Source organism: Protopterus annectens, chromosome 8.part1 (genome assembly GCF_019279795.1).
Source record: "Protopterus annectens isolate FY-2018-M chromosome 8.part1, PAN1.0, whole genome shotgun sequence".
NCBI lineage: Eukaryota > Metazoa > Chordata > Ceratodontiformes > Protopteridae > Protopterus > Protopterus annectens.
In genome coordinates this window covers 171,751,514-171,779,496 of record NC_056742.1, presented here as the reverse complement: position 1 = coordinate 171,779,496, position 27,983 = coordinate 171,751,514, and the positions used below count along the sequence as shown (strand labels likewise).

General features: G+C 40.8%; 1 protein-coding gene across 1 annotated transcript in view; it reads left to right on the top strand.

The window, feature by feature from the left end:
* Positions 1-27,983, top strand: part of LOC122810270 (WW domain-containing oxidoreductase-like) — a 481,533-nt gene that overhangs the window by 120,383 nt on the left and 333,167 nt on the right. The window contains exon 4 of the mRNA XM_044081805.1: positions 8,690-8,868. Within this exon, the coding sequence (XP_043937740.1) occupies positions 8,690-8,868 (179 nt within the window). The remainder of the gene's footprint in view (positions 1-8,689; positions 8,869-27,983) is intronic.

Below are 27,983 nucleotides of genomic sequence, written 5' to 3'. Positions count from 1 at the left end.
CTTCCACAGGAAGTCTGGTATCCTCTGACAGCAGTGCATCGCTGTCAGTCTGAGTACTGCTATTCACCTCTGGCCTTGGAGTCACTCTGTCCAAGGGAACATCAGTACCCACCAGCAGCTGTGGCTCCCTTTAGTCTCACTACTACAGGGTAGCTCCCTCTCTGAAGTAACCACCTCACCAGTTCTGGCTTCAAATGTGCAGTCTGTCTGGGTCCCCAAGGCTACCAGACCCACATGCTTGTCTCCAAACCTGACTGTGTGTAGCTGCTTGCACACAAGGTACTGCATTATCAAAATCATTCCCTATCAGGACATCTGCAGGGATATCCTCAAACTTGCCTGCTTGCTAGCTTCCTTTTTCACCCTCCCAGTCAAGGTGAACCCTAGCCAAAGATATTTGGAATGGGGTCCCTCCTAAAACTCTGACTGGAATAGACTGCCCAGGCAAGTAGTGCTCCTGTTTAACCATTGCAGCCTTCACAATGGTTAGGTCAGAAGCAGTCTCTCTCTTGGCAGTGGCCTGTTTCCCATCTACAAGATAGGATATAACCTGTTGTGGTAGGTTGGTACCCTTGTTGTTTCTAGACAACTTATTGCTGGCATTCTGTCATTCCCACTTGCTGGCTTCCCCACCTTGCCTCCATGGGCATCTATATGCTATATGACCCCACTGGTTACAATTAAAACATTAAAACCATGATCCTAGCCATGTACCTGAACTAGTGGCTTCCCCTGTTACTGGCAGACTCGGTTTAGGCTACCCACCATAGGTTCCCTTAGACCTATGTGCAGCACTGGGTATCCCTTTCCTGTGCAGTGATGTCTTGCTTGCTAGGTATAGGTCTCCCTTTTCCCCCAATGTATCCACAATGTTATATTCTCTATCTGCCAACTGGATTCTCATGTCCTCAGGCAAATTTCTAAGGGCTTGTTCCCCCACCGAAAGGTCTGCCAGCCCTGCAAAAGTGGTCACCTGACACCCACTCACCCAGCTATGAAAATAAGTGCTTAACTTAACAATATATTCGCACACACGTTTGTCTGCTTTGCGTCTATGCTCACAAATCTTTTTCCTATAAGCTTCACATGTTAACGTAAAGCATTCCAGTAGACCATTTTTAACTATATTATAATTTAAGCACGCAGTATCAGACAGTTTAGAAACAGCAGTTATGGCTTTATCATGGAGTAAGAGGGTCAGAAACCTTACCCAGAGCCCTTGATCAACATTATATTGTTTACAAACTCTTTCAAGCATATGAATAAAACTATCAAAATTATCACCCTCTGTAAATTGTGGAAGAAATTTACTGACCTTTATTGCTTCTGTGGTTCGGTTACTCCCTTCCCCATTACCTCGTGACCCTGGCAAAGAGTCAGTATCCCCTTTTCATGTTGCCTCTGCCTCTCATTTTCTTCAGCCTCCAGATGTCTGTCTCTCTGCTGATTCTATTTCCAAACATTTGGCCTCCAGTTCAAGTCTGTTTAACTCCAGATCGATTTTTAAGTCCTCTGAGGCAAAGTTGAACTGTCCATTTTCTGAGAGTTGTACATCCTCAAGGCCATTCTGGTTGTCTTTCTGGTTGCTGGTCTGTGATGCAGCTGTGACGGGCTGCAATCATTTCCGCATTAGTCAGGTTGGCATGCACCAGTCCGTTAGCTTGGCACATCTGAGCCAACCGGCTCCTTGTCAGCTTGCCGTAATCAATTGCTGACATCCTTGCCTGCTGTCCCTGACTAATTAAGTTAACAAAAAATAAATAAAACTGTTGTGATATGAAAAACTGAATGTCTACTGTGCGGCTGCTTGAGAGTACAAACACCTTCTTTAGTGACCACTTTTTACAGGCTACAGGAGTTCAATCTCCATGCCACTGAATCCCAGTATATGATGTGGTGATCCCACCATTGCCCGCCAGTATGTAACACCTCACCACTGGACCAGTAATCAAGAAGCCTTAATCCTCACCACTGACAATAGTGGAGGACGTTCACTGGGAGGATGAGCTGTACACACATAGTAATTCCAGATGCAGCTCTCTGCATCAAGTGAAATTTCCCTTAAGAGCACACACTGGCACAGCTTGAGTGTTGAGATCTCAGCAGAGTGGCCAAGCCAAGACCAACAGTAACCTCTCTGTCCAACCAGTGCTTCGTGTCCCTGCCCAAGTTGCTGATATGCACACACTCTGAGGTTTGATTTATGCGTGCGCATACACACACACACACACACACACACACACACACACACACACACAAACAAACAAACACCTGGGAAAGGCTGGTACAGGTTTACTAGCTATGCCCCCTTCTTCCCAGACTATAAGGTAGTTATTGCTGCCACCAGTCACTCCTGCAGCTACCTTAAGGCCCTTTACAAAGGGTGTCTGGTCTTACTGTGTGATAGTACTATTAATACAAATGGTAGTTTGACCAAGAGCAAGGCTGTTAAGAGTAGCCCACACTGTGTCACCAAATAAATATGCAAGTACTCTCAAAACTTGAAAATCTCTACACAGACCAGCCACAATGAAAGGTTTAAATATATTAATATTCAATAATAAAAGAACAAGACAATACTAAATATAGATTTACAGTGACATCAGAGTTCAAAACCACAGGAAATATTTAAAACAACATTGCAGGACAGTCTCAAAAAAAAAAAATAAAGAAAAACATCTAAACTAAGCTTTACTATATTCCTGACTGTATCTAAGAGAATTACTATACCCTAGAAACTTACTTCATTAGAGCAAGACAGATGTGGTGAATGGATCTTCTAGCTGTTGTCAGGTCCAAGACAGAATTCTTTGTCTCACTAAGAGACTTCTCAGATTAATATTTCCAATATTACTACTGTGATAGCTTGCAGAATGACATAATTTCTTGTCATCTGACTCTAGTTCCCAGGTGAAACCCCCGCTGCTGGAAGCTGGCAGTATTTAGCATCTACTTGTGAAAATACATAGACCTCACATCTTTGGCAGCTACTGGAATTCAAAACAATTGCACTCCTTCATGCTTTTAAAGATGCTAATTAGTTCATGCTGAAGACGATACAGAAAGCTTCTCAGCACAGACTGTGTCTCTAGCTGCAATGAAAACTGAAATATACCATATTTTATTGCATAGCCTATTTAATTTCAGCTGTTTTCCTAAAATTTGCTGGAATGAAGTTAACCTCCTGTATTCCAGTTTCCACTGTTAAAATATATATATTTAGACAGTTTATATAGTGAATGTACATTCTGTTCTCTCCAGCAGGGCACACTGTGGATGCATTTCAAACACAAATACTTTTTTACCTTTTCAGCACACGTCTGTACGAACCAGTTTGATATAAACAGAAAATACAGTTCTAATAGTTGTAACACAAGCATCTTATATAAACCATGTTGATATTCACAAATGGCATATAATTATTTACAAAATTCTAGATAGCTGCACTGGCGGTATTGCCCTTCATCACACAGTGTATGACAGGTGAATGCCACAGAAGCTAAAAAGTAAAGTGTGCAAACAGTACTACTGTTTGGTACAGAAGCCTGTGCAGTAAAGGCAGAGCAGTTGAGGAAGCTAGAAGTGCCTGAGATGGCGGTAGGATGCACGTTGTAGGACAGACGAAGAAATGAGGACATAAGAGTGAAGCCAAAGTAGATCCAATTGCAGAAAAGTTCATAGAAGACAGATTATGTTGCTTTGGGCACATGAACAGAAAAGCGGAAGACAGTCTGTTGAAGATTTTGGACAGACAGGAAGAAGGCAAGAGGAAGTGAGTGCATCCATCAAAGAGATGGATGCATTGTATGAGGGTAGACCTGCAACAGTCAGGCATAAGTGTCAAAGGTAGAAGAGTGGCATTGAACAGAGAGATGGCAATGGTTGACAAGACACCCTGACCCCATGTAGAAAACGGGGAAAAAGGGGGTTGATGATGATGATTGTGGTAATCTATCCATAGAGCTTAGGCTACTGCAGCAGTGAAATATGAACATAGTATATTTGTGTAAGTGACACTTACAGTAGCAACAGATGTTTTGATAGATCACTGTTGCAGTAGCCTCCCCACCTGTATGGAGTTGTGCTCGAGCCCCTGACAGGTGGAGCATATAGAAGGCACTCTTAGCTTTTGGAAGCTGGCCATTGCAGTAATGGTAGGACCCATATAGCTTAAGCTACTGCAACATTAATTTATTAGAACATGTACTGTTATGATAAAAGTTTCACTTAAACAAATATACTTTCTTGTGGTTGGCAACAAAATAATTAATCAAGTTAATATTTTTTGAGGCTGCTACATGGGAAACGGTTTACATTTTTATGAAACTCTGTGCTGCTGTTGGTGTAAGTCTCATCATCTAGAGTCCATTCACCTTGCCAGTACTCAACTGAGGTACAGTAGTCTCACAGTACAGTCCCTAAACTGTCCTGAAAATTTCAGATTCCAGGCAGATAAAAAGTTATAACGCTGCACTGCTATCGAGTAGGTAAAATGGGCAGAACCACCATTTTACATTAAAGTGCACTACAAAACCTATAATTATTTTTATGTAGACTACTAAATGTAAAATTCCAACTGCAGAATAATACAGATGCCCATTTCTTAAGTATGCAATAAGGCAGTTGTGGGGTGGGGGGATGTGGTATATGGAACCGATATTACTGTATGCCCAGGAATTGTAAGGCAGTCACCCTTTGGACTCATGCCTCGCAACACACTTTGGTATGTGGTAATACCTGTACCACGTAAACCTCCTTGTGTCTTGATGCATAAATTTACGTACAGACATACATGCGTATATAATATATACATTTGTAAATATGTTTTTCAAAAATATGTTTGTTTCTCAGAATGCTGGTATACTTTCTGTTCATAGGTTCATAGCTGTTTACTAGGCTAATGACCACAAGGGCCTTTTTAAGCCTAGCCATGCATCCCAAATATCTGAAAAGTTCAGATACCCTTGATAAGTGTAAGCATGGGCCTGCAAGATGAACCATTTACAGGTTACCTGTATCCATTAGAGACATAGGTGCCAAACCAGGGATGAATTTCCGGTTTCCCATCCAGTTGTCCAAGTTGCACTTGAATTGGGTTAGGGAGGAACTCTGCTTTGCATGGATGGGGAGCTGGTTCCATAGACAGGGTAGTCTCTGGGATATATACCTATCTCTTTAGCAGGTCCTGTTTATATCACAGGCAAGGTTTAAATCTTTAGACTAGGTAATTCTGGTGCTGTTTGTTTTATGGATATACAGGAGGTCCATCAGAGTGGGGTCTGACAATACCCTGTATGCCAGGCATAGATCTCCCCTCAAAAGCCTGTTGGAGACAGAATACAGGGATAGGGCCTTGAGGTGGTCTGAATAGGACATTTTACTTATGCCCTGTATTCTTTTAGTGAGGAACCTCTGTGGATGTTCCAGTTGTTGGATATGCCTGGTTAGGTACTTACCAAAGGGGGCATTGTACTCAATGATAGGTCTGATGAATGCTGACTACAGTGGAACAGTGACTTCATTGGACATAATTGCCATACCTTTGTTTATAAGTTGTGCAACATAGAATTATTTCTTCACCACTGTAGACACATGATGGTTAGAGGCTAGATTACTATCTATACGTGTCCCTAAGTTCCTGACTACTGGGTCAGTTCTAAGGGGTATTGTCAATATGGACAGTTGCCAAGTATGGATGACTTCCCAAAGAATACTATTATGCATTTCTTGCCATTTAGTTTTAGTCCTGTAGAACATTTGTGTCAGTGTGAGATTCAGTGACAGCTCCTAATTTGCAATCATCTGTAAATTTAGTCAGCCAGGGACCACTGACATTGGCCTTGACTTCTGAGAAGTAAATGCCAAAAAGGAGCACTCGAAGGACTGATCCCTGAGGGACTCAACTTTTACTGGCCTCTTTGTAGAGGTGGACTCCCTAATTCTAACTTCCTCGGTTCTGTTTGTGAGCCAGTTAGGTATCGACCGGGTGACGTACAGGTTTGTACCTAACCTCCTGAATTTGTCAACAATGCCTGAATGGGGTATTGTGGCAAATGCTTGGCCAGTTCAAGGTAGGCAGTGTGAATGATTTTGCCCTCATCCATTGCTTTGGTAACCCTCCTAAAGAAGCCCACCAGGTGGAGTAGGCATGATCTGCCCTTGATGAAACCTGATTGAGTTGGCTCCAGTGTCTGGAGGTTTACTATATCGCTGTTGATCATCTCCATGGTAATTCCTTCCATGGCTTTACATATAAGACCAGTGAGACTTGTAGCTCTGTAGTTTCCATGGTCTGTAGATGGCCCATCTTTGTGCAGAGGGATGACTGTTGCCTTTCTCCGTTCATGAGGCACGAAGCCTGTTTGGAGGCTACAGTTAAATAGTAGTTCCAGAGGTCCTGATAGATCCTTTTTCATGCTATTTAGAAGGCAAGCTGGATATTGTCTGGGCCCATTGATGCAGTTGTGTTGGTCTTGGAGCGAGCATTAAAGGACCTGTTCCCTCGTGATATTTGAGGGAGCTATATTTGATGATATTTCTTGAGGGGAAGGTTGAAGGGGAGAGAGGGGTAAAGTTGGAGCTGAATGTATCAGCCAGGAGTTTTGCTATATCTTCTGGCTCAGAATAGGTGGCTCCATTTACATTGAGCTCTGCAAACAATTGTGTATTGCCTTTGAGGTTGCAGACATAAAGAATGCTTTGTGGTTGTCCTTGGCCTGGGAAGCCAAACATACCTCAAATTTAGCTTTGGTAGACTTTATTTGTCCTCTGAGTTGTTTTAGTTTGAGAGTGCTTTTACCCTTCTGGGTTCTGTATCTCCTAATTTTTGTCATGATTTTCTTCCTCCTGTTATACAGCCTATTAATTTTGTGATTCCACCAGGGTGGCTTGCTTTTTGTTAGTTCTGTACTTCCTCCTGTTGGGTACAGCTGCCTGTATGCAGCTATTAACATACTTGTACAGGGTTTCTGTGAACAGTTTTGCATAGGCAGCAGTATTCTCAAGGTTTATGGGAGCGTGAAATTTTACCAGGTTCTCAATTACTAGCAGGAGGTTAGCCTTAGAATAGTTAAAGAATATTCCAGGTTTAGCTGGGGGTCCAAGTTTTATTTTTACTTCAAAGGAGACCATTTTGTAATCTGACCTTACCAGGGAAGGCATTATAGTGGGGTGTGTGCAGCACTCTCCCATATTAGCGAGGACCAGATCCAGTATGGTTGCACCCCTGTTTTTTGTGTATTTGACTATCTGGTCCAGAGAGTTTGTGTTTACAAAATCCAGGTATCTCTGTTGAAGTACGTTTGGTGCCATATAGGATTCCTAGTTAATGTTGGGGTAATTAGTCACCCATGAATACGATATTGGGTTGGATGGTTAGTGTTTCTAATAAGTTTAAATACATGTTATGGGTTTCCTGCTTCATAGAGGGGGGGGAACCTATAGCTTGCAAGGAAGTGGTACTGGATTTTGCCTATGGTGATTTGAACATGGAACAGCTCACGTACATTGTCCTGTTTGACCAATATTGAAGTATATTTATTTTTGATGTGAATAGACACCTCCACCTTTAGTCCCTGCTTGGGAAGTAGCTGGCCTAAATGTGTGGAAGGCATTATTACCTTGCACTGTTGGTGTGCTCTCCGTGGCTTTAAACCATGTCTCAGTGACCGCACAGATGTCAGCATTCTCTATGGTGAAGAGAGTTTCTAGGGAGTTATCCCTTTCTTCTTTGATTCTGTTATGTCAGCCTGACTTTCTGAGATGCTGTTGGAAAGAAATGGAGTACTCTAATGCAGATGGCTTTGACATCTACATTCATGTTTTTTTTTTCATTTCAAGTAGCCATTTTTATTAAAATGAAAATAGCATACGCACTCTCTTTACAACATTCCTAACAATATAACCAACAGTACAATCTAATAAAACAAAACATAAACATTGACTATAGTAGTGATAGTTGTTCTTCTGCATTCATGTTTTAAGTCTACAAAGATGTTGGGTAAAAAGTAAGCACGTTTACAGCTTCCTTGTAGGTGTTGCAGATAAGGACTGATATCTAACTTCCAAACCTATAATCTTTGTACAAATAGTAAAAGGACTGTGTTACTTTTAAGGGTTGATTTATGTTAAATACCAAATAAAGTCAGAGTGTAGAATACCAAAAAATGTGCAGCCCCAATCACATTTCTTCTTGTACCTGCAGTTAAGAGGAAAATGCTTATAGACATATACCAGTGAAATAAGCTGCCATCACCTCAAAAAGGGAAACCATGCCTTAACCTCTCCTCCTTTAATTTTCTTACTCCAAGACCACAAGCTAAATGTTTTCTTGCCCTCCCACCCCCTACAAAACACATTTTCAGATGATGATAATTAGTTATGTAATAAACTGGATGCTGAATGACTTTCAGGATTGTTTTTTTTCCAGTGTGCTGCATATTTAAAACATTTTGATTAACTTTTTGTTTTAGTGCAGTGCTTGTTAATTTTTTGTTATGGACTGTATTTGGCATTTACTGTTGCTGATGCTGCTAGAGAAATGTATATTACAATATTGCTCACATTCTATTTATCTACATTGTAGGACAACTCTGAAATGTGTTTTGCAGTGAAATAAAGAAAATGCTTAAGGATTTGACATTGTTTGCTTATCAGCTTTCATAATGTTTTCTTTCATTTTATTTGCAAGTCATATAAACAAAAGAACTACGTATCTGGACCCAAGGTTGGCATTTACTGTGGAGGAAAACCCTGTAAAACCTAGTGCAAGGCAGAGATATGATGGTAACACTACAGCAATGGAAATACTAGAAGGACAGGATTTCAGTGGGAGAGTGGCCATTGTTACTGGTGCCAACTCGGGAATCGGTAAGTTGCTTTCTCAGTAACTAACTCAGAATAGATAAGGTGTAATTTTTATTTTTTAATTTTTACTAGGTTCAGATTGCAGTTTAGTTTTTACACAACTAACTGAAAAGTATACACTGAACCAAACCTGTTCCTATTCTGAGTACCCTGATACTCTGCTGTGTGCTTGGTCATAATGACAAGAGTGTAAGAAAACAGATTTTTGTTACATAAAAATGAGAACTCTATCCTAGATTGTAAATTATTTTTAAATATTCCAGTTCTTCCTAACCCTTTGTTGTAATGCTGTTTTCTAGTTATTCAGTGGGTCATTATGTCTAAATTGGACTAAGGATTGCAACAGAATGAAATGTATATTAATGAAAATATTGATCTGCATTGCTGTTCATTTTAGTATTTCTGTAATATTGTAAGTAAACTGTAAGCAAAACTAGACTCCTTGATGGGTAGGGCAGTCTGTTATTTTTAGTGCTTGTCCAAATGCATTTGCATGGGTCAACCTTATCCTGAAATTAGGAGAGTATTGTAATGATGCATTGCTTTCCATGTTAAGTTGCCGGTAATTAAAACTGTCTATTGAAATTTTAGGCTTTGAATTTGATTTCCTTGTGTAACCTAGTGTTAGTTAGCAGTAGGAGGAGAGTGTGAAAAGGTTCTGCTTGGTTACTAACGTTAAAGAAGTGAATTGGTTACCTTAATTTCCTTTTGCTTATTGTCCCTTCCTGCGAGTAGTTTGACTAAGTGTTAATTGTTTTGCTGAAGCCACCTTTCTCATTCTGAATGGTTACTAGCTGTGCTGGTCAATTTTGCCTTTTTTTTTTCTACAGCATTGAATTTAAGTACTATGTTATTACCAGTTTAGCTGAATGTTACATTTTCTCACTCTTAGATGATATAATTAAGACTGTCCCCTGTACTGCTCCCTCATGTCATTCCAAACCTAACCCTTTCTTTCTTGCTTTCCTACCTTAACCCTTTGTCTCATTGCTTGCTACTCTCTTACAGTCCCCTTTCCACTTAATGCCCTTCTCAGTGAGAAAACCGTCACTGCACAAACCCTGTCTGTCTCCGTTTCTCTCTCCTTGTACTTTTATCTCCTGCATGTGTGTCCTTGTTTCTCTCCTTATTCTTTTTATCTTGACTGTACAGAACTTGCGTATCTTCATTAGGTTCTTCAGTCTATTAATTCTTGCAGCCCTCTTCTTTGGTATCTAGTACAGTAATTCTTTCAAAGACTCTGATTTCCCCCATTCATTTTATATGGCCATTCATTGTTAGCTTGTATTTATTTTCAGTTACACAAAAATGTACCCTTAAACTGCAAAACGTGTCCTGAGTAGGGAAAAAAATAAATCAGTTTAAACCTACCATTAGACTAATTCTAAGTGCAAAAGCAATCCATGCCTTACTTTTTATATTTCTTCTCCAACTACATACCAAAATCCCTGTGTTGGAAATTTGAATGTCTCATCACCTGTGCAAAACTGTTGTTGAAATAAGTAATTTGGCCATGCTGCTGTTATACAGGCTAAGTCTCTTAAATCTGATTAGTCTTCTTACGCCTCCTCAATATATAACCTGGGTACATATTCATACCTTTATTTTAGCAATATTACCATAGAAACAATGGTTGCAGTGACATATACATAACAAAGCTGTCTGACCAACGTGCGTCCTGTCTGAATTACTCATGGACCTACAGGCACTTTCCCTGCAACCCTCACATCCAAACTCCACCGTGAAATTCTTCCATTTGTATGCGGATTTGTGGAAAATTGCCCCTAGAAATGCTGTCTAATATTGATGGTCTTTTTTTTTAATATTGTTGGTTCCCATTAAGGATTTTAACCAAATCTTGGTATGGATTTCCTGTGCCCCCAGGAAAATTAAACCTGGGATGCTGGTTAATTTCTTATTACGAAAACCGATCATTTTTTTTTTCCCGGAAGTACTTCCATACTCCATGTATTATGACCCTTCTGCTGTTTAATGCTGATTGTTTACAAGGTACACCTGCCACTGTCTTTTGACATTTAAAATTTATAGACATTGCTGTTTTATTTAACTTTGAATGGGGCTTGATTGTTCTTTTCATTTGTGTGATGTAACTTCATTATTCAAACCATTCCAAAGCTTTTTTTCTGACCATTTGTGTCCTGGTTCACTTCCTTCACAACATATTTATTTTATTTTTTATTTTTATTTGCAGTTTGTTAACTGGGAAAGTCCATTGGGCCAAAATGAGCCCGTTTTCAATGGAGACCCAGGGAGAAAAGCTCCATATACAATTACAAAGCTAATATCAACAAAGTTAAAAAGTATAATACAGTTTTCAAAAGCTACTAAAACACAGTAATGTAGAAGACATAATAATATTTGAGCAAGGTCTTGTAACAAAGCATTGAATGAAATTAAAGCAAATATTTTGGAGTACATAAGTATAATTTGGAGTGCAGGCATTTATGCACACATATATGTAATTTGAGTTTATATTACTACATTCCTTGTATTAGATGCACTTTCAACACTGAAAAAATAAACTTGAGCCAGTTCCAAAGTCTGTCTGCTTGTGGAGATGTACACAATAGAAGCATAGACATTACTGCAAATAAAATATCAGTTCTAAATGTTGACTGCATTGGTTGTAAACTGCAGAACTGTAGGTGAAGGACGAGAGCTATTATGTAGCATGCAAGCCATATTGCAAAGATTGGTTACATTCATTTGTATGATGTTTAAATGTACTGTAAAACAGAGTATACTTTATCAGTTTATTAAAGAAACTATTGAGCTCAAGATAAAAAAAATGTTCATGATGTTTGCTTCAATGATGGTCATGAAAGCAGTTGAGCTCAGCAGAAGATGTGATGGTTGGTTTGATGGTGGGGCAAAAAGTAAACCAACGGTAGTGAGATACTGTCCCACAAGTTTCCAGTAAGATTTTCAAATACTTTTACTCGTAGAGATTGACTTCTTATGCCTGTTTAAAGATAGGTAAAGTGCAAAGAGGATTAAGAATTTTGAAAATGGCCACCCGTGGGATTCCAAAACCAGGTTTATTAAGTGTGGCAACATTTTCAAGGAAAATTCTACACTGGAACTCAAAAACATTGTTTTTTGTCATTATGTCTTTGTTTTCTGAGGTATTTAAAGAATTAAAATCTCTCTAGGTGCTTCTTAAAATGTTAATGCTTTTCCGCAATATGGCTAACACAGGGATAGGGGGTTGACACATTGTCATCTTGTTTTACTGCTTTCTTGCTCCATTCATGGATTAATTTCAAGTCCCCTTTATATAAGCCATGATAGACATAAGCAAGTGATTTCTTCCTCTTTCATTAAGGTATAATGGCAGCAGTGTGAGTCACAGAAGTCTTACACACCTTCTTGCATTTTATTCCTGAATAACCATCATATAAATGTGTTTCAAACTCTGCTGTAAGCCGTTTAGAGCAGTTTAACAGCTGTAACCAAAGAAAGTAGCTACATTTTCAGGCTTTTGTCAGGATTGTCATTTTTTAGTCCTGTGCTATGAATACTGACACGCACTTCCTCACATTTCCTGAGATGTCAAAGTTAGTACTGCAACCAAGAACTGTTACTCAACGCTTCCAAGAACTTATTCTACTAATCACCAGTGTTTGCATCAGTAGGAATATTTTTTTTGCTGAATATTGGAGAACTGTGTTGATATGCTTGCTATTTTTGTTGATAAGTATTTTACACAGTACAAAAAGTGCAACTATCTATACTTGAATTAGATTTTTTAAAATGAGTAATAAATATCCTCATACATCACATTTTCCCCACTTCTGTTGCATTGCTACTCATTGATTCGTTGTATTGCAGCATACTAACACTTCATCAAAACAACAATTCTTGAGCATGGCATAGCAGTTGTTTTATTCTGTGTGCAAGACTAACACTGTTGCACTTACAGAAATTGCTACTAATTTCCCTAGACTGTATACAAAAAAAGTCCTGTGCTGTTAAGGTTGCCATCTTTTTGGATGACCAAAATGTGAAGTTACTGAGGCCTGAGATAGTACAGGGCAAAACCTTGTCATTATCACTTGAGAAATGTTTTTCTTTTTATTACCAAAATAAAGACTGTGCGATATGCAGATGTTCATAGTGTTACCCTGCTGTAGTCATCACACTTGGGTTATCCTGTCGTCAGGCGGTCCCGCAGTCGGCCGGAATTCCAAAGTCTTGGTCCGGTTTCGGTTGCTGTCGCTTCTTCCCTGACGTCAGTGCACCAGGGGTATATATAATGCATCCGACGCCATTTTCTTCTGTCTTTCTTGCCGCGCGGTGCTCGAAGCAGAAGCAGTTCGCAAGTGCCGTTCGGCCGACTCCTGAGAGTTTCGAAGTCGAATTTCAGATCCGAAGTCTTCAATAAAGCTAAGTACCCCATTGGGGAAACTTTTCTTGCCTCAGACCGATGTCAGAAAAAGTTAACAATTGTATTTCTTGTGGGAAGCAAATACCTCATAAGGATTTTCATTCTTACTGCATACCTTGCCTAGACCCAGACCATGACATCACTAGTTGTCGTTTTTGTGCTAGGTTTAATAAGCGTACTATAAAAAGATGCTTTGATTTCGCATGACACTACTTCAGTAGAAAATTTAACTACACTATGCCGTCGGAGCAACCGACTACCGGCGTGCACAAAAAACGCAAGGATAAGGACAGGCAGCCTAGACCCAAGCCAGACCCCGAGGGCTCGGCTGGTCCGTTCTCCGGTTCACCGGTCTTCAGTGAGGTTTCGATGCAGCCCCTGACCACCACAGATCTGGAACCCGAGACCGCTTCGGAACTTTTGGCAGAAAGTACTAGGCCGACGCAGCCATTTTGTTTAGCCCCCACCGACGACACTGCTGAAAAAGATGTCGGTCCTGGAGAAACACCTTCGGTTTCTGAAGACATCTTCAGACCGACTACGCTCACCATAAAAACGTATCCTATGACTAAGACTCCTATTAAACCTAAAAAGACTGCACTTCAGTCCCCTGTTCAAGGCCCCATGCCTAAGAAACAGATGCTCAAAATGGCTGAAGACTTGATCTCTTTAATCAGGGGTTCCCAACCCCCTCCCGACAAAAGGCCTAAACAAGAGGAAGATTATGCCTCCCCTGAACAAGTGTCTATTTCCTCAGGCTTCTCTGAGGACCAAGATTAATCCTTCTCCCCTTATGAAGATTCTGATGCTGAGGATTGTATTCCCTCAGCTTCTCCTCCTGAAGACTACTCCTTTGGGGAAACTTTACACACTATGAGGGAACATTTTCACTGGGAAGGTCAGGACTACTCTGACTCAAAGAAAAGGCTCAGAGAGTTTCTTTTACTCCCCCAGCACAGACCACTTGCCATCCCCCCAGTTTTAGACATTGTGGATGATGTTTACTTAGAATCCAGTTTGAACCCAGATTCTCTGCCTCCTGCTCCGGCCAAACCTGACATACTATAGAGTGCTTGATTCCCACAAATTTCTTTATAAATGTCCTGTTGCTGATCCAGAGACTATCTCCCAGGGTCCCAAAGGGGCTAAGGCTTCTATGGCAAAAAATCCTGTACCCTCTGAAAGGGACTCCAGAGCACTAGACAGGTGGGGGAAAAAGGTTTACATCTCAGCCACTCTAGCTATGAGGCAAACTGCCAGTTTCACATGCTAAAATATCAGCAATTTCTAATGTCTCAGTTAAAACAAAAAATGAGCACACTCCCTCAACAGTCTGAATTGAAAGAAATGCAGGATCTGTTGCATGCAACTGAACAGGTGGGCAAACATACTTTACAATGTGGGTTTGATTCTTTGGAGGCTTCCTGCAGAGCAGCTGTCACTGGGTCTGTTATACGTAGGCATGCTTGGTTAAAGGAACAAACTCTGCCTGATCATGTTAAAGCAAAGCTTCTAGATGCTCCCTTACAGCAGGATGTTCTTTTTGAAGTTAAAGCAGAAGAAGTCTTAAAGAAAATGGAGGATAAGGCAAAATCTATGCAGACAGTCAAAGATTTTCTACAGGTACAGCCCCCTCGCTTCAGCAGAAATTGGCCAACAAAAAATTGATCCTTTCCAGCTACTGACAGACCACAGAGGGGTAAATACAGACGTCCAAGAGGCAGAGGACAACCACAAGCCCAGTACAAACCTCGACAATGGGGCACTGCAACACAGAAGGGAGGAGAAGACGGGTCCCAAACTACCAGAAGGCAAACTCAATGACTTGCACCTCATCTGGCCAAGCAACACTCTCTTGGCAGCCCCCTTGGGAGGAAAACTCGCACTTTTTTCAGACAACTGGCACACTGTCACAAAGGACAAATGGGTCCTAGACATAATTTCAAGAGGATACAGATTCCATTTTCACACCTTGCCAATGAAAAGAGGAATGCCAAACCTGCCACAAAATCAATGGGCAGAGGCACAAAAACAAATGACAGCTCTCATGGACACGAGAGCCATTCAACTGGTACCTACTCGAGAGCAAGGCCAAGGATTTTACTCAAGACTCTTTCTAGTGCCCAGAAAGGACAATGCCTGGAGACCAATTCTGGACCTTTCAATTCTAAACACTTACTTACAAGTACCCAAATTCAAGATGCTAACACTACAGCAGCTACTTCCCATGTTGGGCAAGGAAGCATGGCTAGTAACGTTGGGCCTCGAGGAGGCATACCTGCATGTCCCTATCAGACAAAGTTGCAGAAGATACCTCCGTTTCATTGCAGGTTCAACCCATTACCAATTCTCTGCACTGCCCTTTGGCTTATCTACTGCGCCCAGGGTGTTCACAAAATGCCTGTCACCAGTAATTGCATACTACAGACAAAGAGGAATTCAAATATACCCATACCTGGACAACTGCCTCATCCAAGCAGAAAGCAAGGACATCCTCTTACAACATCTGGCTTTTGTAAAACATCTTCTAAGTTGCCTGGGGTACACAGTAAACGAAAAGAAATCAAAACTAGTACCCTCACAAAATATGACATTCCTGGGTGCCAGCTTGAATACAACGGCCCAGAAGGCTTATCTGATGCCAGACAAACAACTACAACTGACTCAATATTTCAAAACAATGGCAACAAAGACCCAACTACCTGCAAGAAAAATTCTGCAGGCCTTGGGCTTCATGGCATCTTGCATACTACTAATACCATTTGCAAAGCTGCATATGAGGAAATTACAGTGGTACCTAAAAAGCATATGGTCTCAACACAGCCACAGCTTGGACACAATGATATCTCTCATTCCCTGCCTACAACAGGAGTTTCTATGGTGGTCACTGGCATGTCACCTTAACAAGGGTCAGCCTTTCACCTTGCCCCCAGCCAGGCAAACTATGACAACAGATGCATCGGACTACGCCTGGGGGGGCACACATGGCAGGACAGTGCGTTCAAGGCGTATGGACTGCAGATCAAAGGAATCTGCACATCAATCAAAAAGAGATGATAGCTGTTCAGAATGCTCTGACAGCCTTCAAGAATCTATTACATCCAGGACAACTTACAATAAGGACGAACAACACCACAGTAATGTGGTACATAAACAAACAAGGGGGTACACACTCCTACCCTCTATGCAGGCAAGCAATGACCTTGTGGAACACAGCTCTGGCTTACCAAGTTCAGTTACAAGCTCAATTTTTGCCAGGAAAAAAGAACACATTGGCAGAAGACCTCAGCAGAAACATCATGGATCCCCACGAGTGGAAACTGGATCCACAAGTATTTGCAATGATAACTCAAAAATGGGGCTTTCCAGACATAGACCTGTTTGCCAGTCCTCAAAACTATCAACTAACAAAATTTTGTACAAGGACACTTCACCATCAAGCTTGGAAAGTGGACGCACTCTCATTCATTTGGAAAAACCTGACAGTATATACCTTCCCTCCATTGCCTCTCCTCACAAAGGTGCTTCTGAAAGTCAGAAAGGAGAGACCACGACTGATACTCATAGCCCCAGACTGGCCACACCAGCACTGGTACCCACTATTGAGGAATATGGCCCAGGGCCCACCTTGGATTTTACCACAAATTGCCCATTTGCTCACACAGCAAAACAATCAGATTCTTCACAGCCAGCTAAAAACCTTAAATCTGGCTGCATGGCAAATCACCTAAACATCCAGCCAGCTCCTCTTTCCCAAGCAGTTATAGATGTTATTCTGAAGCTAGGAGGCCCAGCACCAGGAAGGCCTATTTGGACAAATGGAAAAGGTTTTGTGCCTGGAACCAAGCTAAAGGCCAAAACACACTTCAGCCTCACATGCCTCAGATTCTACAGTATTTAACTGAGATGTTGCACAAATGACTTTCTTTTTATTCCATTAAAATCCATCTTCAGCTATTTCAGCCCACTACAACACGGAACCACCCTTATTTCCGCATCCACTTCTAAGGCAGTTCCTCAGAGGGGCAAAAAACATTAGGCCCCCCAGGAGAGCACCTACACCAACATGGGACCTAAATTTTGTTCTGGAAAAACTTACGCTACCTCCCTTTGAACCAGCTTTCTCTGCAGATCTACAGTTCCTATCATGGAAGACTGCCCTGCTGCTAGCAATAACTTCAGCTAGAAGAGTCTCAGAGCTGCAGGCACTAATGGCAGTGGAACCTTTCCTCATTTTCCATCAAGAGAGAGTTTCTCTATGAACTAATCCTTCCTTCATGCCTAAGGTGGTTTCCAGTGTGTCTTTAAATCAAACCATTCACTTACCCACCTTCTTTCCAAACCCACAGAACAAAGGAGAAAGACTCCTGCATTCCTTGGACATTCACAGGCAACTTCGTTACTACTTGGATAAAACTAAGGCTTTCAGAAAATCTGACCAGCTCTTTGTATCGTATGCTACAGCTTCACAAGGGAAGGCTATATCAAAACAAACCATTTCCAAATGGATAGGACATTGCATTTGTTTTTGCTATACCCATCATGGAAAACCAGTTCCTGCTACCATTAGGCCCCACTCTACCAGGGCAACAGCTACATCTACAGCCTTCCTCATGGGGGTTCCAACCAAGGAGATTTTGAAAGCTGCAACTTGGAGTTCAGTACACACTTTTACCAAACACTATCACTTACCACTTTACTCTAAGACTAGGGCTGGCTTCACCACTGCAGTTCTGCAGGGCCTTCTAGCCTCCTCTAACCCTCTATAACTCCTCCACCCATCCATAGCTTTGGGATTCTACCCAAGTGTGATGACTGCAGCAGGGTAACATGATGAACATAGTACAGTTTTGTACCTACCATAAATGTAGATGTTCGAGTGTTCACCATGCTGCAGTCCAGGTTACCCTCCCTCCATCCCCTCTGATCTAACTGGCTAAATTTCTACAATACCTTCCTGATGTATTTGATTATAGCTGGAGGGATTTTGTGTTTGTGCAAAAATTACTTAATTTGGTACTAATTACTGACCACCTTTTTTGGGGGCACCTGACATCTGGGGCAAGAAAAACTGAAGAAAATGGCGTCGGATGCATTATATATACCCCTGGCGCACTGACATCAGGGAAGAAGCGACAGCAACTGACGCCGGACCAAGACTTTGGAATTCCGGCCGACTGCGGGACCGCCTGACGACAGGATAACCCAAGTGTGATGACTGCAGCAGGGTGAACACTCGAACATCTACATTTATGGTAGGTACAAAACTGTACTTTTTGATTAGTTGTAATAATTCATATGATATTTGGTATCCATGCTTTCTATCATAATTAGAGAAAAATCAGAAGATATTTTTTTCTTAAAATACCTAAACATTTGCCATGTTTCATGGCCCCCCTACTTCCCCACAAAACAGAATGCCAGAATCAGTACTGTTAAGAGAAAGCTGGACTGACACAGTTTCTTTTCCTCACTGCAATAAAGGCAATGGGAAACCTTTCCACGGCACATCAGTAGGCATTTTTAGAATTGTGGGCAGTACCTGGCAGGGAGAAATACAGATTTCCCCTTTGTTTGTGTTATGGCATGCAGGCAGTGACAAATGCTTATGCCAAAGTATGTGTGAAGTTAAGCTTAAAAAGAAGGTGGGCTTTCTCTTCCTTTGATCCTAAAGCAAGGAAATGAAAGTTTTTAAAGGTTTCAAGTACCTAAATAATAATGAATTCCTTTTGTTGTGAGAAAAGCAACTCAAGGATTAAGTTAAACTGTAGAAGAAGGTGACTAAACTGACTACATGGAATGTTAAGATGTTTGGATCTTGGGATGGAGAGTCTAGTAGAGAAGAGCATTACTCAATGCAGTTATGAGCTCTCCTGTCTATGAATTGTGTAGAAGACCATGTCAGGCAATGTGTATGGTGTTGGTATACAAGAACAGAGGTTTATTGCTGTGAAGAAGAGGAAATCACAATGAGTATGACTTTAACAGCATGTTTAACTGGACAGTCTGAACTATGATTGCAGTGTCAGTTTTGGTGATAAATATTACTGCTCCTAATTTTATTGTTACAGATGCTTTGAATAGTGAAGCCACTCTTGCTCAAAATACTGTTCCTGTATTATAAAAAGGCTTTACTAAGTTTAGCCGAAGCTAAGGAGGCCAAATTTTTGCCCACATGAAACTTGGAAATCGACACCAATTGGGCCTTAACAGTGGAGAAACTAGCTCCACAGTTAAAAACATCGCCAAAAAATCCAAAATGGCAGAGACTGGAGCTGTAAAGGGATCCAGGTCATACTGAGAAGCCCAAATAGAAAAAACACTTTCATTCGTTGGAGTAGATCTTCCTTGTAGAAGTCTTATGAACCGCAATCAGGATCTTCTTAACAGGAGAAGAAAGCCCATGAGTCCTGCCTATCATGGATATTGGACCAGCCAAGCCGTGAACTTTAGGCTGACTAGATCTAGGTGAGGAACCCCTGACGGGTGCAAAATCAGATCTGGGACCAGATCCAGTGTCTGGGGAGGACACACTATATGAGACCACAGTGTTGGCAACCAAACTTGAGGCCAGAAAGGGCCAATAAGGATACTTGAACTCACTAGCCACCAAGCTTTCTGAATGAACTTGGGAATAAGAGGAAGCAGAGGATATGCATATAGTAGACCGGAGGGCCAAACATGGACTATGGCGTCTCCGGGAGACTCCCCCGTGAGGGATCAGAGCGGAGTACTTGCTGCACTTTGCATTGGAAGGAGAGGCGAAGAGATCGCAGCAAGGCCGTCCCCACTTTAGAAAGATCTTGTCTGCTACTGACGGACTCCGAGACCAATTGTAAGGAGCCTGTCTGCCAGGATGTTGGACTTCCCCAGAATGTGCATTGCAACCAGAAAACAGCTGGTGGAGATTGCCCCCTCCCGCAATGTCATGGCCTCGCTGCAAAGGGGATAGGACCTGGTTCCCCCCCTGTCTTTTGATGTACCAGACCACTGACATATTGTCCATCTGTATAGCAACAGTCCCGGGAGGAAGAGAGGCATGGAGAGCTTGCAGCACCAAAACCACTGCCCCCATCTCCAGGGCACTGATATGCAGACTGATCTCCAGAGCAGACCACGTGCCTTGGACTGTCCTTCCCATGCAGTGCTACCCCCCCACCTGAGCAGGGAGACGTCCATGGTCACCATGGTGATATCACAGATAAATTAAATTAATGTGTAAAATAATAAAGGACATTTGAGGATAATCCGTACAAGGTGATAGAATGATAAGGAGGTAACTATCTTGATATTTATACAACTGTGAGCATTGCCATATCAATGTTTGTCTTCCAAGAAAGCTGTTCCTGTTTTGTCTAACATTATTCCTAATTTGAGAGACAGTATTTCTGTCGATATGTTATGTAAGTCATAACTGAAGTCATGTGACACAGGAGCATTCACACCATGACATTTTCACAATAACTATTTCACAATCCAGACATTATAAAATGAGTTGATATATTTCTCCAAATTAAAAATTGAGAATAATAACTTCATGCAGTATTTGTGTAATGTCGGTATATCCATAAAATGTTGCCCTTGGCTGGAATTGAACAGCAAGTTATAGAAGTCCACTGACAACATGTGTATAAATCACATGTGCCTCAGTGGAAGTCTTAACAAAGCTGTGAAACTCCACCTGTGTGCAGTCTACATCATATGCTTGTGTTGCAAGTTTATGAGATAAAAGGGCTGATGGAGGTTTCTCCTTGTGAAATTGCATACCTAACACTTGGGGATGTCATTCGTGTATAACAGCATTAGGATGCACAGTGCTTGTCAGCCAATGTGGGTTTTGAACACCTGACTATGTCACTACAGAAGTTACTCAATATTGGGAAGAATGAACTTCCACAGTGCCACTGGTGCTACATTTGTGAGATATTTGGGTCTCTGAAGCCATGACATCATGTTATTGCTGCAAGGGATATGTGTGCCTGTAATTTCTTTAAACTACTATACCTATAGGTGTCTTTCTTGCACAACATTGTCTGCTGCTAGTTATACCCAAACACACGTGATGTGTAATACACTGTCACTGTGACAGGGGAATGGCATTTATGCACAATATGTGTATAATCACGGATTCAAACACATGCCTTACTAAAAGCATACAGAACATAGACTTGTGTACTAATGCCACAGGAAAAGCCTTAGTAGTTCTCATGAGAAGGCCAAATGTCATCCCATGGCATTATCATTATCCAAGAAAATATTTCTCTGTGAAAAATGTACAGAAGTCATTGTAATAGGAATCACCAGCCATACAAGTACAGAGCAGATAGCTGGCTGACAACATTGTTACCAACCTGCACATTTACAGATGTTATGACACAAGTGAGTCTAAGCAGTAATAGCTGGGATTTGAGCAGACTACCTAAGATTATAAGGTACAGAAATACTGCCTGAATCTCTCTCATCACAAGAGATGTTCTTTTACAGTTGGGACAGTGCACATCTGAATGTATGACATCAACCTTCTGTGATATGTTAATGTTGTAAAAATGTATGAAGGTGTTTGAAGTGCACTGTAATACTACTGAACTACACATACTACATGCATTAGAAGCTTTCTCTACACAGCATGACAGACAAACACATATGCAGAGTAGTCGATCATTCTGCATTCAGACCTGCCCCTCTGATCCTAAGCAGTCTAGAGAGCAGAGTATTACTAGCCGGCGCCACAGGTTAATTCATATGACCTCTTAGGGGTTCATTTTTGATAGCAAGAGGTAAGCATTGTGTTTCCAAAACAGTTTATTACCTAAGGGGGGTACAAATCTATAGAGTAATCCTCTGCCAGTGAAAATATGCATAAGTGAAATTTTGCATAAAGGTTGTTGCAACTGACACAGATGTACAAGTGTATACACACTGACATCAGTTACCCAGTATTGGATTTGAATGCCCTGCCTATATATTTACACAATCTATACAACACAGAATTAGCCACAAGGCCACAGGAGAACTCGGACTGTTATGGGGAGAGAGTGCACTTTTGATATGAAGACTTCATCAGTGGGATGCAGAGGAGATGTTTGTGGTACAAGTGGGATAAGGGGATGGGGGCATCCTCTGCCATGTTAAAATCCTCTCCTGACTGGAAGCTGATACAGCAATCCATTCAGGAAGCTATATATACCTGACATTAAAGACACACACACACACACACGCACACGCACACACACAGACACACACACACATTCCCCACTGAGATTTGAAGCTCCTACCAATCTAGTTATAGAATTTAGAGAATGCAGTATTAACTGCAAGTGCCATAGAGGGGGGGGTGCACTTTTAACAGTATGACCTCATCATTGTGTTGCAGTGAAGTCATTTGTGTTAAAAGTGGGATAGACTGCAAAAGGGACTGTCCAAAGTTAGTTTTCTCCTGAGTGGAGGTGGACACAGCACATCTGTTGTTGAAGCTTTACTTCCATGACACTAGAACCGCATAGACACACAAGTTCACCACTGTCTGATTCAACCCACCTACCTAACCAGTTATACAATCTAGAGAACACAGTATTAGCTGCAAGCACCAAAGGGGAAGTATGACTGTTAAGCGGATAGAGTGCATTTTTGCACTTTTGACATGATGACCTCATCATTGTGTTGCAGTGAAGATGTTTGTGGTAAAACTGGGATAAGAGGATGGTGGAATACTCACCCAGGTTAATTTTTATCCTGACTGGAAGTTGATACAGCATGTCTGTTCAGGAAGGTATATGTACCCTATATTGCAGCCACACACAAGTTACCCACTGCGAGATTTGAATCTCCTACCTATCTAGTTGCACAATCCAGAGAGCACATTGTTCATCCCAAGCACCATAGGAGAAGTCTGACTCTTTAGGGAAGAGCATGCACTTTTGGCATAATGTCATCATCAGTATATTGCAGAGAGGATATTTCTATTAAAATTTAAATAAAGTGCAAAGGAAGTTATGTTCAAAATTAAATGTATTCTTTTCAGTGGAAGTGGATACAGCACATTTGACATTGAGGTATTATTTGTCACTAGATATGACCCCCCCCCCCCAACAGGCACAAAAGTTCCCCACAGTGAGAATTGAATCTCCTACCTACCTAGATGCACAATCTAAAGAGCACAGTATTAGATGCAAGCACCACAGGATAATTCTAACTTTAACAATGTGAAAATGCACATTTGTAATTAGTAAAATGTCACTGTCTGTAACAGCTGGTAGTGTGCATCACTGGTTTTGGGACAAATGCATGTGTGTGAACAGGCTAACGTGACAGCATTGTGCTTGGCCCATGTAATATACTTCTCTGCTAAGATTTATATCCTGTCCTTCATGTACTTTGCATTATGTGAGAGTTAAGTACGTGTTTCACACTGTGGGATGCCAGTGGCAATCACAATTACAAGCCACTGGATTATCAGTCAAGCATTTCTGCCCATTCATTCTAGGATGATTGCATGGAAGTAATAAACATTATAGTGGCACTGTCACATGATTTGTCATACTTGCAAAATGTGCAATGACAGTACAGACAGACACTATATGACAGTGCACTTTAGAATAACAGTGACAGATTATATGTGAATAGGTTACTCAGCATTGTAACACAGTTGTAAATGTGATCACTGGACTGCAGACATGCATTATCAGACTGACTTAAGTAAAAACATTACTCTAAAATCCAGATAACTTTTTTTTCCAAATTCAGTAAAGACATACAGATGTGTGCAACCTAAATAAAGAATTGTTTATTATAAGTATTTTTTACTGTGTGGTCTTGAAGCACAGCTCTGCCAAGCTCAGTTGTGCTGCTGATGGCAAAGTAGTAGCACTTGCGTAATCTTATCTTGAGGTGTCGAACTTATAAATAAGCAACGTACACATGGAACTATGTCTAAATCTGATGGAATACAGAACAGGTGTGTTATGGTCATGTTTCAGGTGTCGCGATTTACACATTTGTCATGACTGTTGCAGTTCTTCAATTATTATATGTATGCTACAAGTATATTATGATACATGTGTGGGACCAAGCACAATATTGCTGTGGAAACATGACTTATGGAAACATTTTTGGAATCCATGAGGTTTATTTGATGAGACAGAAGGCATAGAAAGAGGTGGACAGTTGGTGACAGGAATGTACCTATGGCCATAATAAGCAATTTTTCTGTGGTTCATTTCTACACATATCTGTGTTGTGTTACTGTTGGCTTTATTATACTAATTATTTGTGCAAGATCTGTACAAGACGGGCTTTACATTAGGTAGCAAACACATTAATAAAAAACTCGATAGTGGTATGGTAAGAAATGATGTAGTCAACAGTTACACCTGTAGGAGTCGTACCATACAGTCAAAAACACTTGGTATACATCTGAATTCCAACCTTGATAGTATCCCAAGAAAAATATACAGACCTGAGTATTATCTAAATATATCACATAGGAACTCCTACTTCATAAAGTTCAAATATGACAACAGATTGCAAAAAAGGAGAAAGAATGAATGCATGTATTACTTTTCATTACTCGCATGACAACTGTATACTGTACATTCAACTCTTCAGCTTGCTTAACAGAAGAGTAGTCTGACATAACTAAGCACATTAGCAAGAAAGGCATCAGAAGGCAGAAATTCACAAGATTTTCCCGTAAGCTGTGTACTTCCATTTAATGAGTTGCAGTTGGTGCTTGGCACTAGAAATTGTGCAAATGCAGTGGAAAAAGACTAATGACACATAAAGACTATACACAGATTGGCAGAGGGAGGCAGGGACCAAGAAGCTTATGACAGAAGCAGGATAATGATGGCTCATGATGATGTGAAGGCAACAGCTACACATAAAATAGTGCACTAAAACAGTCAATAACACTTAGCTAATGCCTGGGTCAGAACCCTTGAAAGTGTGCAAAAATCTGTATGTAGACCTGAGCATTATTATCTCATCATGCCAGAAAGGAAATCCTGCTACACACACTTTAAATCGCACACAATTGTAGGACAGTGACAACTTACAAAAGCAGAAGGAGTGAACAGCGAGATAGATGGAGAGAGGAATAGTAACAATATTTTTGGGGAGCACATTGGACTATCTGTATAGTGTGCTGCTTTTATTTATTTCCTTATTATTAATCTGAAATAACTATACGATAAAGTGTTTGCTATAGGAAGTAAGACTGGGTAGGAGAGTGCAACCAATGTTAACACATAAGCAGGTTAAGGGTGTCTTAAGTCTCACTGTTGGGGCTGAAATGTTCTTGCAAATATTTTCTTGCTGCAGTATTTGAATGGTATGTCACTGAAATGTTGGAAAGGGTGACAAATGCATATATTTGCAGTTAATCATATGATAGGAGTATAAAGTATCATGAAATAAGAATTTGATCTATAGCTGTAATTGAATTACTTTTAAGGGCAACCTGTAGAGCTTCAGGTATGGTTTCAGTCTGGTTATCTGAAATGAAAAACGTAGTTTACATAGGTCTCCACCGCTTTATGTGAAGAAACAGTAGATAACATGAATCTTTAAGTAGTGCTTACTGTTTACCTAACATAAGCCCAAGAATTGCGTGTGAACATTATTGGCTACTGTTAGTTTTAAGAAGCAAAACCAAAAGTACTCAGGGAAAGTCCAAGCCAGCATTGGTATTCACAAACTTTAATCCAACCACATAAAACACAGTACACTCATAATCATAACCAATGAGTGTACTGTGTTTTACGTGGTTGGATTAAAGTTTGTGAATACCAGCGCTGGCTTGGACTTTCCCTGGGTACTTTTGGTTTTGCTTCTTCTTTTTGGTACCTGGTATAACCTTCATTTTTGGATACTGTTAGTTTTACCTAGAACATGACTTTCCTTTTAAAGAGTTTCATTTGGTATGTTTTTTTCAGTGTACATACCTGATTTGCAAACGTCTGTTTTCGTGTCATCATTATCAACATTCTTTTTCTCTTTACTTTATGAGGTCAGTGTGTCATGTCAACTGTCACCACTTTTCCTAATTCACTGCCACTCTCTTACCTTTTTTGGCAGTCATGTTGTAGGTCTTTTCTCACACAGTCCATGCATTTTTTGCTGGATATTCTCGTTTCCTCTTCTTCCTGTCTCTCCCAAATCGTCTTCTCCCTTAATCATGTTGTTTATTTTTTTAAATCTTCTCTGCAGTTGGAAATACTTTGGATTCTGATTTGATGTCATCATTTCTGCCTGTCCCACAGTGTGCATCCTGTCATTTGTCTCGATCTCCATTACCTTTAACTGTCTCACCTGCTCTGCTGTCACTGCTCAGGTTTCTCTGCCATAAAGAAGTACATGGACACTCCACTGTTTTGTACACTTTTTTTCCTTTATGTTGAGTGTAAAATCATATGTATGTGTTAAAAGTTGTTTGCATTCAGTTAGTGCAGTTTCATTGTTATTGCACTTAATGTATGCATATGTAAATGGTGCCTTTTTTTTACATTAATGCAGTAATATCAGTTAGATAGGAGGTGTTTAGGCTGATATAGTTTACACGTGGAATGGAGCTCCAAAAAGTCTTACACTCCACTGTTCATAGGTTATTAGTCAACTAACTGCTCTTTTGTGCCATTTTCCTTTTTGCTGCTTGGAATTACCAATTTTGTTTAACCTTACCCATTCATTATCTACAGTGGTAGTAACTAGGCATGTACCATAGAAAGTCCCCAGCCATGGATTAAATCTTTTAGGAGCTGCCTATGGGCATTAATAGTACAGTGATAGGCCTTGAAAATTTCCTAGTACCCAGCCATAGACCCAAGTTGCACTTGAAGTTGGAGAGGGATGAGCTTTGTTTTACATGGATGGGGAGTCCATTGCAGAGCAGTAGTATCTTTTGCGAGGTATACCTGTCCTTTTAAACCATTCTTTTGATGATCAGAACATGTTTAGATACCTGGAACTAGTTTTTCGGATGCTGTGACTTTCCAATATTTAGTAAGTCCATCAGTACTCTGTCATAGTGTGCCTTTTATGCCAGACACAGATCACCTCTAATAATTTGTAAGATATAGAGTATAACAGCAGGGCTTTGAGGCAGTCCATGTAGGGCAAATTGTTTAAGCCTAGTATCCTTTTTGTATGGTATCTTTGTGGGTGTTTCAGCTGCTGCAAGTTTTGTACAGATACATGCCAAAGAGGACATTCAGTACCCATCCAGGAGATATTGTCAGGATCCAGTGATGCATTTTTGCTTTACAGAGTGTTTTTGAGACTTTTTTTTTTTTTTTTTTTTGTGTGTGTGATAGCAAGGTACTTCATGTAGGATAGATGGGATGAGTAAAGAGTGGTAAAGATGTTCTTCATCTCACATTGCTGCAGTCTTGACACTTGGGGTAGTCCGCTGTCCCAGTCGGCCCGAATACCAAAGTATAAGGTTGACGTCGGTCAAGGCGCATTAGTCTGACGTCAGGACGTCAGGGTACAAATGCGCATGACCGACGTCATTTCCTCAGTCTTTTTTGCCGCATGGTCCGATGCAGAAGCAGTTTTGCAAGTGCAGGTTGGCGTTCTGAGATTTTCCGAAGTCGGAGTTTCAGACCGAATCCAAGTTGGCTAAGTACCCCGTTGGGGAATATTTTGGTTTTTCTTGCCTCAGTATTTTACGGATGTCAGAAAAAGTGAATAACTGTATTTCTTGTGGGAAACA